The sequence below is a fragment of the Bos javanicus genome, chromosome 25, assembly GCF_032452875.1.
Source record: "Bos javanicus breed banteng chromosome 25, ARS-OSU_banteng_1.0, whole genome shotgun sequence".
NCBI lineage: Eukaryota > Metazoa > Chordata > Mammalia > Artiodactyla > Bovidae > Bos > Bos javanicus.
This window is the reverse complement of record NC_083892.1, coordinates 1,333,055-1,349,177: the sequence shown is the minus strand read 5'-3', so window position 1 is coordinate 1,349,177 and position 16,123 is coordinate 1,333,055. Positions and strand designations below refer to the sequence as shown.

Below are 16,123 nucleotides of genomic sequence, written 5' to 3'. Positions count from 1 at the left end.
TGGTCACCCTGGGTGCCACCCATCCTGGGCTGAGATGCCTCCACTGTCTGCATCACCGCTAGGAGGGGCCTCCGTCCCGGCAGCTGTGTCCCCAGGGGACACTTGGTGGTGTCTGGAGACACTGGTGACCAGAGCCAGAGCTGGGGGTGGGTGGAGGTGGGGTGCCCACAACACCCCACAGGGCACAGAACGGCCCCCCAGCCAACCACACTTGGCTGCGTTGCCAATGGGCCGCGGTGAGAGGTCACCTGCAAACACTTTTGACTTGGCTTTGGGCTCTGCAGGCTAGGGCCAATTTGTAAAGGACAAACCCTTTCCTCCTCACAGCACCGTGCATGTTGCGGGCCTCTGTGATGGCCCCGTGTACTCTGTCTGCCCACGCGACAGAGGCGCCTGGGTGACCCACGGGGAGGGTTCCTGCTGGTGCCCAAGGAGGGCAGTGCGTGAGGCTGCTGTCCCGGGATTTCACAGGGGCGGGCACCACGTGAGCCCACGCCACATGGAAGCACACATTTCCAGACCACCTGACTCAACGGCCATGCTCCTTGTCTGTCCGTGACTTGAACGCTTTTGCTCCCTGGGCCTCCTGACCCTGGTGATCACTGTGGGGCGAGGCGGCATCACCAGGCCTCCCTGGCTTCCCAAGCTGTCTGTTGCCCTACAACAGGCCACCACTTACCCACAGGACACTCCCTGGCCACTACTTACCTAAAGAAACCTGCCAACCTCTAACACCAACGTGCAGCAGTGGCCTCCAAATGCAAAGAACCCACATCCCAGCGGCCGTGCCTCCCATGAGGAGCCACAACTGTTTGGTTAAAACACTGAAAGTACAGTACATAAAAACAAAAAACAAAACAAAACAACAAAACAAATTAAAAAATTAGGAAAACCTGAAAACCTACAGCATAAAATAAAAAGAACTTAAAAGTAACTGTTAAAAGAAATCAAACAAAACACACCTATGAACTAAAACATAAAAGACTATGGTTTATTAAGAGAGGACGATTTCAGACAACGCAGGAGGAGGAGAGACGCGGTGAGGACGCGAGGGGCCGTCCAGGAGGCCCCCCACCCCGCAGCTCTGAGGCTCACGCGCCCGGCAGGAGCCCTGGGGAGCCCTTCTGCCCAGACCCCACTTGCCGGCAGGACCCTCAGTAACTGGTAGGCACAAGGCTCACTCCACAGAACAAATGCAGAGCGAGTGGGGTCACTTTCCAACACAGCTGGTAGCTGGCAGCCTCCTGCAGCCCGGCCAGGTGCTGCAAGGACGGGGGGAAGCTACAGGGAGGCCTGGGCCCAGGTCCGCCCCCGACCTGGAGGCCAAGGGCTCTGCTGCCCACAGGTACCCTCTGACAGCCTCGGAGGGGCATCACCAGACCCAGGGCGGCCTCATCTCCCCCAAGGTGGCTTCCTCACGGGCAGGGGGACCGTGGTCTGCCTTCTCCAGGCTGATGCAGCCCACAGAGCAAGATGCGTGGACAGTGCCAGGGAGCCCTGCACAAGTGCCTGCCCTTGGCCTTGCGGGACCCCAGTGCCAGGGGGTGGTGCTCACTAAACTGGGCAGCCCGGATGTCCACCTTCTCAAGCTTGGGCCCAGAGGTCACCAGCACAGGCAGGCCAGGGAGAATAGCCCAGAGAAGAGAAGCTGCCCCCGGCCTCCGGCCTTCTGGTTGGAGCACAAACCTGGGATGCCAGGACCACACGCGGGGAGAAGCCTGGCCTGGGGTGTGGTGAGGGACAGTCACTGTGCTCAGCCCTGCCCTGGGCTCACCCTGGCACAGGCAGCTTCCCGGAGCGGCCGGGACCCTGTGCGGACCACACCCTCCTGGACACAGTGGGGCAAGGTGGGGCCCTCACTCCGCGGCATGGCTACAAAACCTGGTAGCTGGAGCTGAGCTGCAGCTGGCCGAGGTCGCTCAGATGCCAGTGGTCCCCCGCAGGCGCGGGCTTGCCCCCCATCTGTGCACGTACCGAGCCATCGGCCAGGGGGAAGACGCTCAGGGACGTGGGGCGCTCCTTCCTGCTGAAAGGCAGAGAGAGGACAGGGAGGGGTTAGAGGAGGGGCTCCCGAGGCAGGGCTGCAAACCCCTCCTGGACGCACAGGCACCCACGGTGCAGCTGGGGTTGCTCCCCTAGACCCCCCCGCCTCCGCCCAGGGCTGAGTAGGCTGTGACTGTCTGGGCCCGGCGCCTGAGATCCCCACTGACTGCAGCCAGCTGACTAGCCTGCTCACTCGCCAGGGGCACCTCCGCTCCACAGTGGTCCCTCCGTCCATCCCCCTGTTGCAGCATCACCACCCCTTCATTTGCATCCACTGTAAACAGAGGCCTGCATGGCAGGGCCTGTGGAGGCCCTGTGGCTTCGCAGGCGGCATGCCTGACTTCTCCTTGGCACAGCTTCTGCCTCCAAGGGTCAGGAGGGGTCAACCTTTCTCCTCTGCTGCTTGTCCCATCACTGCTGTCAGGAGCCCTGGGTCTGGAGTAGAGAGCTTATGCTGTCTGCAGCCACACGAGCTTTTCTCTTGCTCTCAGTGGTTCCTCCTTTTAAAGCTCCGTAAGCAAACTGGGAACGTCCGTTAGGCTAGATGGAGGTTTAGAGCCGCCTGCCAAGGCCGGTCAGTCCCTGGAAGACGCTCCGGGCTGTTAGTGGTGAGGGCACAGAGCTGGGCCCGGGGTGGCACAGAGTCCATGCTGCTCAGAGCCCGGTCAGGACAGGCGTCTGGACCCCTCACACAGGCGCTGAGATGGGGGTGGCGAGGCCACTTCGGGGGTCCCCAGGGGCCGGTTCAGAGGCTGGGCTGTCTGGAGAAGGGGTGTCTTCTTCATGGTGCCTTGCGGTGCAAGTGGTGGACAGGCAGGCGGAGTGGCCAGGGGCACGACTCCGGGAAGGAGGTCTCTGCCGGGGGTCCCCCACAGTTCCGGGGCTGGTATGGTTGGGGCCCCCATTTCCTGCCTGTCTGTCCTGTTCAGGAGAATGCCGCCCCTGCGGAACAGTGTCCTGGATCCTTGGGGCCTGGCTGTGCCCTCCGGGGCTCTTCTGTGGGTACAGAGCCAGAGGAGGCCTGGGGGGCTGGATGTCTCCCGCGGATGATACCGTGTGCCTCCTCCGTCAGCCCTCGTCCCCCAAGACAGACGCACTTTCTACAAGGCTCGGCCATTGCTTAGAAGGAGCTCAGATGGCAAGCTAGGCAGGCTGGGTCCGTAAATCCACCGTGGCTCTCCCCAGGGCTGTTTGCTGGCCACAGGCCCTGGCCCCGGGCCTCCCTGGGGCTCCCAGCCTCTGCTCGCTGCTGTTTCTCCACGGGGCTCCGGTGTGGGGGCCTCCTCTCCTCGGGCCCAGCTCTGACGGGGGGCTGCACACAAGGGTCCTTTGGGCCAGGCTGTCACCAGGTGCCACAGGGCAATATGACGGTAGGGGCAGCATGGGACCATCTGCCTCCCAGGATGGCAATCTTCTCTGTCGCCCGCCTCCATGGCTCTGTGCATGCACGGAGATGGCCAGGCCCAGATCCCCAGTGGAAATCCTCACAAGGGATGAGTCCCACGTCCTCTCCTCTCTGAGCCAGTTCGGTGGGGATTGCTGTTGGCTGGCCAGCCAGAGCCCGGTCTGACGCTGGGCCAGCACATCCTCCTGTTACGGCCCACAGCTCCCCCAGGGGACTTCAGTCCCCATCTACCCCTGAGGCTGCAGCCTGAGAGGGCCACGCGGCTCACAGATGGCATGCCTCTGGCTCTGGGCCGAGTGACCAAGCTGGGCTGCCTGACACCAGGTGCAGTGTCTCCACCAGCGCCTGCCGCCTCCTGGGGTGTGGACATGAGGTCCAGCCTGTGGCCGGCGGGTGTTGGCCAGTGGGGTCTGCATCGCTCCCATCTCTGAGACCCACCTGCCCTCCTCAGCCGCAGGCCCTGTAAACGTGCGTCTGGAGCCTCCAATCGACGCGCGACCCTGGCAGCCGTCCAGGCTCCCCCAACCCGAGGCCCGGGGACGGCTGCGGGCTTTACCTTCTCCTCCAAGACTGGCGAGGACTGTGGGGCAGCGACACACAGGCGGGGCCAGCACACGGCGGAACGGCACACAGTGGGGGCAGCACACAGTGGGGGCGGCACGGGGCGGGGGGGCGAGACAAGAAGACAACATTAGAGGGCGATGGTCGGGGTTTGGGGCACGTGTGGGCACACGGAGAGGAATGGGCCCCACGGGAATAGACAGATGTGGGACATGCAGACGCCTACTCCGGATGGACACAGGACACATAGACACACAGCCTCTTGGCTTGGACGGCAGGTGGCGCCCATTCAGACAGGGTGGGTCGAGCGTCCTCCCCCAGATGCCCCAGCACACGCGGGCACACCCGCGCGGTGACAGGGCATACGGTCACATACGCTATGTTCGCGGCCCAAACACGCTCATCAGTTTTATTCTAGACACACAGGTTCATGACACCAGGCCGGGGGTGGAGGAAGACGACCGAGGCTCAGGGGCCAGTTCTAAGGAGGAGGCCCTCCTGGGGGAGCCTCCACAGGATCCAGAGTTGCGTCAGGACAGGATGTACCCCAGAGAAAAGTGGGCCTCCCCTCAACCTGCCGTACGGGCCCCAGTGGGACGGTGCTCCCTCTCCTCCCATCAGGGCGCTGTCTGGATGCGGGGGGTTGGGGGGGCGGGGAGGGCTGCCACCCACATCTGTTCACCTCGAGTCTGCCCAGGGCCGTCAGACACGCACAGGGCCCCGGAACCTCTCGATCACAACCCAGGTTCAGGCAGGGCTGCAGGGCGGCAGAGCCCAGTTCCACATGCTGCCGCAGACACGGGCAAGAGATGCTGTGCCCTGTGGTGAAGGTGAAGCCAAAGGCGGCCAGCCAGCTGGCAGGGCGACGGGCGCGGCCCAGGCATGGCCCTGCCCTCAGCTTCCCACACAAGCACTGCTCTGGCCACCCGCCCCCCCACACACAGATAGGTGCCTCTTCACCTCCAGGGCACAGGGGGGACGGGCGGCAGCCCCCATGCCGCTTTCTGCAGGCAGGGGTCTCCTCCCTGGGGCTCTGCTCTGAAGGAGTCTTAGCAGAGCCCGAGAGCCGGAAGAGGGCGACGGTGAGGCCACACCCAGGAGGACGAGAGGTGGGCCCCAGAACTACAGAGGGAGCCCCCGACTTGAGGCTGGCCCTCGGTTCGGTCGCTTGGGAAGTCTCTCCGTGACTCGTGGCAGGCGTGAGGCGTCCGTGGTGTTGGGCAGCGGCAGCCTGGAGATGGACATTGCCCACCTTCAGACAAACCTGATCCAGAAGCAACGTCTACAGAGGCTGTGTATCTGAACAAACTCTGGTACATATTCCCTCAGTGAACTCTCACGGAGCCGGGGTCACATAATGACCCCTGACACCCTCTCCTGGGGCGCTCGTGTTTCCAGAAAGGAAGCATCCACAGCGGCTGGAGCCCCTCTCCCCACCGGAAGCAGCAAGACCATCTGAAAACAGGCTGGCGGTCCTGGCGCCCATCCTTCCCAGGTTTTGCCAGGCCTTGCAGACACATTGCACTTTGGTTTTGAATCCGAGGACCCAACAGCTGTGCCCACCTCACCGGGCGAGGGGCTGATGAGCCCGGCATGGACGGGCCTGAAATATCTTGATTGCAGACATCACCCACCAAGGAGGCAGCGCTGAGAAAACGGAGCCTTTACAGGACGGACCGGAGCTTTAGGCACTCGCGGAAGGAACAAAGGGCCACAGCTCCAGAGGCAGCTCCATTGTGGGGCAGGGGGTGCTGGGGTCCAGCCTTAGGCCCCTCCTCCTTCCTCCAGCCTGATGAGACACAGCCCTGTGCAGGCAAGGCCTGGGAGAAGACCTCTGACCGTGCGCTCTCCGGGGACGGAGGTGTGCTTCTGTCCTGACTGAAGATGGACCAGGACCAGCCTGGCCTCTGCAGGCGTCTCTGCTCCCCGAATGAAACTGGCGTGGGGTGCACGGCTGTGTCTGCTGGGCCCCCAAGTGGAGGGGCCTCCCCGCCTCCAACAGCCAGTTCCCGCCATGTGAGCTGGTCGTGGCCGACAAAGTCAGTGCAAACACGCACACACGCATCTCACAGGGAGTCTCCATCCCCCTCCCATCCTGGTGGATCCTGTTTCCTTTATTTTACAAAAGAGAAGATGAGGTGCAGAAGCACGTGGTGACCTTTAACGCGTCACAGAGGACGGGGCCAGGGCTGGGAGCCTCCCATTCCCGCTGACTGGCCCCAGGCCCCAGCGCCCTGCAGGACCCCACCCGCCCCATTGCTGGGCGTGTCTGCTGGGGACGGAGCGGCACCTGGTGCCACCCCAGCTGGTGTCCTGTGACTCACACTTGTCACGCTCTGCGCACACCTGCAGGTGACTGCCAAGTGCTCTGAGTGCTGGTTTTGAGGCTACAAGTACGTTTACCAGAGTAGGCGAATTCACCAACGCGGAATCGGCAAGTATCAGGATCAACCATGCGGTTCCCCCAGGCCCTCGTGACTGCCCAAGGCCCCGCACCCACTGGGCACCTCCTCAGCACACAGCCTCGCTCAGGCCACATTCTCCAACCAGACACCCCCTTCCTGAGCCTGGGGTCGGGGTGCTGGGGTGCAGCTGGCTCCTACCTCCGCCCTGGCAGGCTGCCCTCCGTCTGGCTGTTTCCCCCGACCTGCTGCATCTTGGACCTCTCGATGTGCTCCACGTAGGTCTGGATCATCTATGGGGACGACACATCTGTGTGATGCTGCCTGCCCGCCCCAGCCACTGCTCTCAGGGCTCCGACAGAGGAGGAGGCAGAGCGTAGTGACCGGGCGTCGGTCACGTGGGGGCCACAGCTCGCTGGTTTGGCAGGGGCCCCGCGAGAAGACAGAAGGCGGCCGGGCCGGGCAGTACCCACCTCCGTGTGCCGCTGGTGCAGCGCGTTATACTCCTTCTTCATCTCTGACTCCCGCTCCTCCAGCCGGGAAACTGGAAGACACAAGCCACCCACCTCTCCAGGTCACGGCCTGCTCCGGGCTGGCCTGCTGGGGTTGGAGGGCTGCAGACAAACCCAAGCCCAGTGCCCTGAGCCCAGGGGCGGCCTCGCCCGCGGCAGCTGCCCTGGGGACACGAGCAGGCGGGCTCCGAGAGGGCCAGTGGGGGAGACTTGCTCGGGCCTCAGTCAGCAGGCAGCTCCCAGGTGCGGGAGGAACCCACGGGCGTGCTGAGTTGTGTCGAGTGTGGACAGGAAGTGAGCGGATGGCTCATGGACAGAGGCTGAATTCGGAAGTAAGCAGCCTCTGACACACGTTCAAGAGAAGAAAGTCCAAAACAGGGTGGAACACACCGTGTCCCTCACTTGGACCTGGGGCTGGAGAGACGGGGTCATGACCATGCCATCTCTGGGCTGAGGCACTGGGATGGCCCCCTGCATGCTCTGTGAGTGCCCGGACCACCTGGAGGGCCACCCCAGGGCCACCGGGCCTCAGACACCTTGTGCCCCTGGGCCTTCGTTCCAGCCACAGCCCAGCAGAACTCTGCGCAGAGCACGGGATGGGGCACGGGGCAGCCGTGCCCTTTCCACGATCCTGACCCCCGGCGCTGACCAAATGGAAAATTCAAAGTGTGCTTTGGAGCTTATATGTGTTTTCCTTCTAAGAAAAGATGTCCTGTGCGCTCAGTCATGTCTGACTCTTTGCAACCCCATGGACTGTAGCCCGCATGGCTCCTCTGTCCGTGGAACTCTCCAGGCAAGAGTACCGGAGTGGGTTGCCATTTCCTTCTCCGAGAAAAGATGAAAAGGTTTCATATGTGAAAGTATTCTAAGCAAAGGGAGTGTGAAGGATTCTGTGGAGTTATAGAAAGGGTGGATCTATGCCAAACTGAAACGGGCCCCTGCTTGTTCTCATCCTGCAAAGACGTGTGTGTGTGTCTGTCTGTGTCTGTGTGTTTGACTCTATCTGTGTGTGTGTGTGTTGTCTGTCTACATGTCTCTGTGTGTGTGTGTGTGTGTCTGTGTGTCCGTGTGTGTGTGACTATATGTCTGTCTGTGTCTGTGTTTATGTGTGTGTGTGTCTGTCTGTGTCTATGTGTATGTTTCTCTCTGCATGTGTGTGTGTGTGTGTCTGTGTGTGTGTCTGTGTCTGCATGTGTGTGTGTCTTTGTCTGCACTCACCGTGACTATGTGTCTGTCTGTCTGTATCTGTGTCTGTGTGTGTCTTTGTCTATGTGTGTGTCTGCGTCTATGTGTGTGTCTGTGTCTGCATGTGTGTGTGTGTATGTCTGTGTGTCTATGTGTCTATGTGTCTGTGTGTCTGTGACTATGTGTCTGTCTGTCTGTATCTGTGTCTGTGTGTGTCTGTGTCTATGTGTGTGTCTGCGTCTATGTGTGTATCTGTGTCTGCATGTGTGTGTGTGTATGTCTGTGTGTCTATGTGTCTGTGTGTCTGTGACTATGTGTCTGTCTGTCTGTGTCTGTGTGTGTCTATGTGTGTGTCTGCGTCTATGTGTGTGTCTGTGTCTGCATGTGTGTGTGTGTATGTCTGTGTCTATATGCCTGAGTGTGTGTGCATTGCCATGGGCGTGGGTCACCTACACACTCACCTACAGCACCTGTGGGGTATTGGCTTCAGCAAATGGCCTTCATGTCTTGGTCTGGGATATGATAGATCCAATCACCAACCTCTTTTGTTTTTATTTCATCTTAACTTTTCAGAATGTGGACAGTGGACAGAATGTGGTCCATTGGAGAAGGGAATGGCAAACCACTTCAGTATTCTTGCCTTGAGAACCCCATGAACAGTATGAAAAGGCAAAATGATAGGATACTGAAAGAGGAACTCTCCAGGTCAGTAGGTGTCCAATATGCTACTGGAGATCAGTGGAGAAACAACTTCAGAAAGAATGAAGGGATGGAGCCAAAGCAAAAACAATACCCAGTTGTGGATGTGACTGGTGATAGAAGCAAGGTCCGATGCTGTAAAGAGCAATATTGCATAGGAACATGGAATCTTAGGTCCATGAATCAAGGCAAATTGGAAGTGGTCAAACAGGAAATGGCGAGTGAACATTGACATTCTAGGAATCAGGGAAATAAGATGGACTGGAATGGGTGAATTTAACTCAGACGACCATTGCATCTACTACTGTGGGCAGGAATCCCTTAGAAGAAATGGAGTAGCCATCATGGTCAACAAGAGTCCGAAATGCAGTACTTGGATGCAATCTCAAAAACGACAGAATGATCTCTGTTTGTTTCCTTCAAACCATTCAATATCACGGTAATCCAAGCCTATGCCCCAACCAGTAATGCTGAAGAAGCTGAAGTTGAATGGCTCTGTGAAGACCTACAAGACCTTGTAGAACTAACACCCCAAAAAGATGTCCTTTTCATTATAGGGGACTGGAATGCAAAAGTAGAAAGTCAAGAAACACCTGGAGCAACAGGCAAATTTGGCCTTGGAGTACGGAATGAAGCAGGGCAAAGGCTAATAGAGTTTTGCTAAGAAAACGCACCGGTCATAGCAAACACCCTCTTCCAACAACACAAGAGAAGACTCTACACATGGACATCATCAGATGGTCAACACCGAAATCAGATTGATTATATTCTTTGCAGCCACAGATGGAGAAGCTCTACACAGTCAGCAAAAACAAGACCGGGAGCTGACTGTGGCTCAGATCATGAATTCCTTATTGCCAAATTCAGACTTAAGTTGAACAAAGTAGGGAAAACCACTAGACCATTCAGGTATGACCTAAATCAAATCCCTTATGATTATACAGTGGAAGTGAGAAATAGATTTAAGGGCCTAGATCTGATAGATAGAGTGCCCAATGGACTATGGACGGAGGTTCGTGACATTGTACAGGAGACAGGGATCAAGACCATCCCCATGGAAAAGAAATGCAAAAAAGCAAAACGGCTGTCTGAGGGGAACTTACAAATAGCTGTGAAAAGAAGAGAAGCGAAAAGCAAAGGAGAAAAGGAGATATTCCCATTTGAATGCAGAGTTCCAAAGAATAGCAAGGAGAGATAAGAAAGCCTTCCTCCATGATCAATGCAAAGAAATAGAGGAAAGCAACAGAATGGGAAAGACTAGAGATCTCTTCAAGAAAATTAGAGATACCAAGGGAACATTTCATGCAAAGATGGGCTTGATAAAGGACGGAAATGATATGGACCTAACAGAAGCAAAAGATATTAAGAAGAGGTAGCAAGAACACATGGAAGAACTGTACAAAAAAGATCTTTACGACCCAGATAATCATGGTGGTGTGATCACTCACCTAGAGCCAGACATCCTGGAATGTGAAGTCAAGTGGGCCTTAGAAAGTATCACTACGAACAAAGCTAGTGGAGGTGATGGAATTCCAGTTGAGCTCTTTCAAATCCTGAAAGATGATGCTGTGAAAGTGCTGCACTCAATATGCCAGCAAATTTGGAAAATTCAGCAGTGGCCACAGGACTGGAAAAGGTCAGTTTTCATTACAATCCCAAAGAAAGGCAATGCCAAAGAATGCTCAAACTACCACACAATTGCACTCATCTCACATGCTAGTAAAGTAATGCTCAAAATTCTCCAAGCCAGGCTTCAGCAGTATGTGAGCTGCGAACTTCCAGATGTTCAAGCTGGTTTTAGAAAAGGCAGAGGAACCAGAGATCAAATTGCCAACATCCATTGGACCATCAAAAAAGCAAGAGAGTTCCAGAAAAACATCTATTTCTGCTTTATTGACTATGCCAAAGCCTTTGACTGTGTGGATCACAATAAACTGTGGAAAATTCTGGAAGAGATGGGAATACCAGACCACCTGACCTGCCTCTTGAGAAACCTATATGCAGGTCAGGAAGCAACAGTTAGAACTGGACATGGAACAACAGACTGGTTCCAAATAGGAAAAGGAGGACGTCAAGGCTGTATATTGTCACCCTGCTTATTTAAATTATATGCAGAGTACATTATGAGAAACGCTGGACTGGAAGAAGCAGAAGCTGGAATCAAGATTGCCGGGAGAAATATCAGTAACTTTAGATATGCAGATGACACAACCCTTATGGCAGAGAGTGAAGAGGAACTCAAAAGCCTCTTGATGAAAGTGAAAGAGAAGAGTGAAAAAGTTGGCTTAAAGCTCAACATTCAGAAAACTAAGATCATGGCATCCGGTTCCATCACTTCATGGGAAATAGATGGGGAAACAGTGGAAATAGAGTCAGACTTTATTTTTTTTGGCTTCACTGCAGATGTTGATTGCAGGCATGAAATTAAAAGACACTTACTCCTTGGAAGGAAAGTTATGACCAACCTAGGTAGCATATTCAAAAGCAGAGACATTACTTTGCCAACAAAGGTCCGTCTAGTCAAGGCTATGGTTTTTCCAGTGGTCATATATGGATGTGAGAGTTGGACTGTGAAGAAAGCTGAGCACCAAAGAATTGATGCTTTTGAACTGTGGTGTTGGAGAAGACTCTTGAGAGAGTCCCTTGGACTGCAAGGAGATCCAACCAGTCCATTCCAAAGGAGATCAGTCCTGGGTGTTCATTGGAAGGGCTGATGCTGAAGCTGAAACTCCAATACTTTGGCCACCTCATGCAAAGAGTTGACTCGTTGGAAAAGACTCTGATGCTGGGAGGGATTGGGGGTAGGGGGAGAAGGGGACAGAGGATGAGATGGCTGGATGGCATCACTGACTCGATGGACATGCGTTTGGGTAAACTCCGGGGGTTGGTGATGGACAGGGAGGCCTGGCATGTCCAAAGAGTTGGACACGACTGAGCTACTGAACTGAACTGAACTGAACTTTTCAGAGGAATGAAGGCACCTGTTATCAAGGTAGTGAGATAAGGCAGCAAACGAGGCCATCCAAACCTCTATCACAGAAACCTGAAATTACAGGGGTCCTTATAACTTTGACAGTATAGTTTCTTTTTTTCCTTAATATTTGCTTATTTGGCTGTGCTGGGTGTTAGGTGCGGCATGCGGGATCTAGTTCCCTGGTCAGGGATCCAAGCCGGGTCCCCTGCACTGGGAGCTCAGAGTCTTAGCCAGTGGACCACCGGGGAAGTCCCTGACAGTATTGTTTAAACAATGTCTTCTAAAGCTAAAATAATATTTTTTATTAAAAACAAAATGCTTTCCTTGCCTCTCTTTGCAAGGGAGAGGGTGTTCCCGTAAGCAGCCTTCTGGGCCAAACCTTCCCCAGGAACTGTCCCTACAAGGGCATCCCCTTTGGGGTCACGGAGGAACACCTGCTCCCCAGGAGCACTCGTGGGAGCCCCAAACCACAGCTGGGGAGCCTGTCCTAAAAGGCCACACAGAGACTGTGCATTTCAGGCCAAAGTGCAGCATTGAGCAAACGTGCTCTGTCATCAGAGGGGCCTTATTTATGTACTTTATTTATTTCCACAGGGGAATTGAGGCCATTGACAGACACACAGAGCCGTGTAAAGAGAGAAAACAAATAAATGACAATGAAGATGAAACGTGGCCCTCATCGCTCAGCCTGCCTCCGCGCTGGGGCAGGGCTGAGGCCAAGTGCGGTCAGGAACCGTTCCTCCCTCTGGCTCCGACTTACTCTGATCTGCATAGTTTTTGGCCTTCAGTTCCAGCTGGCGGGTCTGGAATTCGTAGTGTTCCACCTGGATTTGCAGCTCTTTCTTCTCTTGTTCCAAGGCATCTTCAAACTCGATAAATTTCTATACGTGCAAGGAAGAGAAACAGCAGGTGTCGTAAATGTGGGCGGGCCAGATGACATCGGCCCCTCAGAAGGGCAAGGGCTTGGAATCAGAATGTGGGCCTCCCAGCCGAGCCCCTTCCCTTCTGTCCACTGCCCACGGCAGCCCTGGGGGAGAGGAGGGCCAGACAGCTCCCCAAGAGTGGACACCACGGCCTTCTGACCAGCTGCCTGGGAAGTCACTCGGGGCCCTGAAGCTGGAAGAGCCCACACACTCACTTTAATCTCGAAATTCTTAATAGTTTTTATTTTTTATTTTTTAAAAACTAATTATTTATTTGGCTGCACTGAGTCTTATTTGTGGCATGCAAGATCTTTAATTGCGGCACGTGAGATCTAGTTCCCTGACCAGGGATCAAACAGGGGCCCCCTGCATTGGGAGCACGGAGTCTTAGCCCCTGAACCATCAGGGAAGTCCCTCTTAATAGTTTTTAAGAGGCCTGCATTTCCACTTTGACACTGAGCCCCACAAATGACGTAGCTGTGGAAAAGACTGAACCCTGAGCATCTAAAAGAGAACGGGCGTACTGCCCTCCTAACGTGTATCTCGGTCACCGCTCAGCTCAGGATGCCGTCATTCGTAGAATAATTAGCAACGCACAGTGCTGCTCTGATTCTTTTAAAAACAGGGATGGGGGCTGTTGGTCTGGATTTGGAATCTGCACCTTATGTGGTAATTTTCTGAGCAAGATTATTACCAGATCAAGTGAGAAGAAAGCAGTTCACAAAGGAAAAGAAAATCCTAAATGTTCTTAGGAGGAGACCGAGCTTAACTCTGACAGCCTGGGGTGAAGGCGGGCTCTGGTTCCCGAGGGATGGACCAGGTGGGGGCCTCCAGGACACACAGCCCGGCCACAGCCCTGATGGGAGCTGTTAAAACCTCGATTGTACTGCCTGGGAAATAGAAATATTAGTAACAAATTTCATTTGTAGGAAGCATACACGTCAGCTGGGTTCTGAGGATGTCAAGAGGCTTCAGGGGATGGGAATGTGAAGCGGCTTGTGGGTTCCAGGTTTCAGGCATCTGGGGAGTTGATGAATTCATGTCAGCCACAGCTGTATTTCCCATAACACCTGCACTCAGCCCCTCAGCCCCACTCGGGCCCCAGAGACGCTTCTCCCCGAAGCAGCTTTGCAGAGGTCTTTGTGCTGAAAAGCACTGGGGCTCCTGCCTGAGGGATGCCTCACCCAGAGCAGTGACAAAGAGGGCAGGACCAGGGAAAGGAGAAGGAAAATCTGCCCTGATGACATCACACGCAACTTAAGTAAAATAAATGATGAAGAATATATAACCCGCTGCCATGAAAACGCACACAAATGGTGTAGCTGCACGAAAAACTAAAATGAGCGGTTTTGAATGACTGTGGTCATGACCAGCATATGAAGAACAGACATGCTGTTACCTGACTGGTAAAGAAAATTTTTAATTGGGTAATTTTAATTCCTATTACTAAAAAGTGATCTAAACATATATTTTTATAGAAAAATCTTATGACAGTGTTAAGTGAACTTAAAAAAAAAAAAAAAGAGACAGTTCTGCTGTGCTATCAATGATTAAACAACAAAACCAAATTCTAGCATCCAGAGAGTGTCAGATAAAACTGGGTGACACTCTTCCAGACTTTGTGTTGGACGTGCCGTCATTTTGTACATGGTATCTGGATCTGACCCACTCCCTCGCTTGAATGTCTTTCCACTCTAAGAGTGGTATTCTACACTTCCCACTTCTGACAGCTGTATGCATGTTCCCTGAGGGCTTGTGTGTGCAGGGCAGAGTCTACTCAACTAGCATTGCCTCTTGTTGGACTTTTAGGTTGCTCTGCTGGTGGTTTAGTCGCTTAGTCGTGTCTGACTCTTGCCACCCCATGGACTGTAGCCCGCCAGGCTCCCTGTCCACAGCTCATTATGTCCTTTGTCCAGTTTTCTGCTACAGGTTCTTACTTTTCTTAACAATTTGTAAGGACTTATTAGATCCATTCAAGAATTTGTCTTGTATGCCACAAGTATTTTCCCAGGATGTACTTTGTGTGCAATATAGAAGTTGACTTACTTCTGCACTATTTACTTAATAATTTACCCTTTCTTCATGGCTTTGAGGGCTACCTTTGTCATCTGCTAGATTCTAAGACTATTTCAGTCTATATCTGATCCAGTAACCAAAGGTTTCCTTAAACTTGTAGTGTTACAGGGTCTTTTAATGGCTGATATACAGTCCACTTCTTCAGTCTTCCTTATCAGAACTTTATTTATTCCCACTTGCAGATCCTTCTTGATTAAATGGAAAGTCCTCCTCAATCACTGATTTATTTATTTATATACTTATTGATTTGGTTGTGCTGCATCTCATTTGGATAATCGAGGGATCTTCGATCTTAATTGCAGCATGTGGGATGTAATTCCCTGACCAGGGGTGGAACCTGGGACCCTGCACTGGGAGGAGAGTTTTAGCCACCGGACCACCAGGAAGTCCTTGCATTTACTTGTTTATTTTTCGAGTTGGACATAACTGAAGTGACTAAGCACGCATTTTTTTGAATCAGCATTTTGCCTGCCAGGAAGCATCTGTTCTTCGGTCCTCAGGATTGTTTTTCACGACAAAATGCTCAAGGCTGGACTTGGGAGGAAGGGAAATCTCATCCTGAGCCAGTGAAAAGAGGTGCGATGGGGCAGAAGGAAGGCGGGAGGCGGGAAGAGCGAAATTCTCCCTCCCTGTAAACCAAGCCCGGGCCCGCGTCCAAGCTGGAACACCAAGGTTTTACACAAAGAAGAGCACTCTGTGGTGCCAACCATTTCTCTACGATTCCCACCTGTATCTCATCTTGTTACCTGCATCTCATAGTTGACAGTCAGCTAAAACGATTTTGAAGCAAAAGGCAACATAAGAGAAAGATTAAGGGGGTCAGTGAGATGCTTCTAAATCCGTCCTGATAGGTGGTCACTAAGTCCAAGAGAGCGGCTGCCCAGGTGGTGCTGGCGGTGGGTTAGTCGCTGAGTCGCGCCTGACTCTCGCGACCCCATGCACTGCAGCCTGCCAGACTCCTCGGCCCACGGGTGGCACTGCCAGTGCAGGCCACACCAGAGACACAGGTACCATTCCTGGGTCAGGAAGATCCTCCGGAGGAAGAAATGGCCACCTGCTCTAGTATTCTTGCCTGAAAAGTTGATGAGTGAGTGAAAGTTGCTCAGTCACATCGACTCTGTGACCCAGGCCAGAATACTGAGGTGGGTAGCCTTTCCCTTCTCCAGGGGATCTTCCCAACCCAGGGATTGAACCCAGGTCTCTGGCATTGTGGGCGGATTCTTTACCAGCTGAGCCACCAGGGAAGCCCAAGAATACTGGAGTGGGTGGCCTATCCCTTCTCCAGGGGCTCTCCCTGACCCAGGAATAGAACCGGGGTCTCCTGTGTTGTTTACCAGCTACCA

At 54.2% G+C, this 16,123-nt stretch overlaps 1 protein-coding gene across 18 annotated transcripts in view; it reads right to left on the bottom strand.

Moving 5' to 3' along the window:
• The window catches only part of MAPK8IP3 (mitogen-activated protein kinase 8 interacting protein 3), a 44,247-nt gene that overhangs the window by 18,503 nt on the left and 9,621 nt on the right, over window positions 1-16,123 (bottom strand). For 6 of the 18 annotated variants that reach the window (XM_061400722.1, XM_061400724.1, XM_061400718.1 and 3 more), the window contains exons 2-6: window positions 12,542-12,662; window positions 6,885-6,955; window positions 6,613-6,704; window positions 4,005-4,028; window positions 1,882-2,026 (exon numbers count right to left, since the gene is read on the bottom strand). In XM_061400722.1, coding sequence (XP_061256706.1) covers window positions 1,882-2,026; window positions 4,005-4,028; window positions 6,613-6,704; window positions 6,885-6,955; window positions 12,542-12,662 — 453 coding nt within the window. Of the gene's footprint in view, window positions 1-708; window positions 795-1,881; window positions 2,027-4,004; window positions 4,029-6,612; window positions 6,705-6,884; window positions 6,956-12,541; window positions 12,663-16,123 lie in introns of those variants that run through there. The other 12 variants (XM_061400723.1, XM_061400729.1, XM_061400734.1 and 9 more) reach the window with 8 other exon arrangements.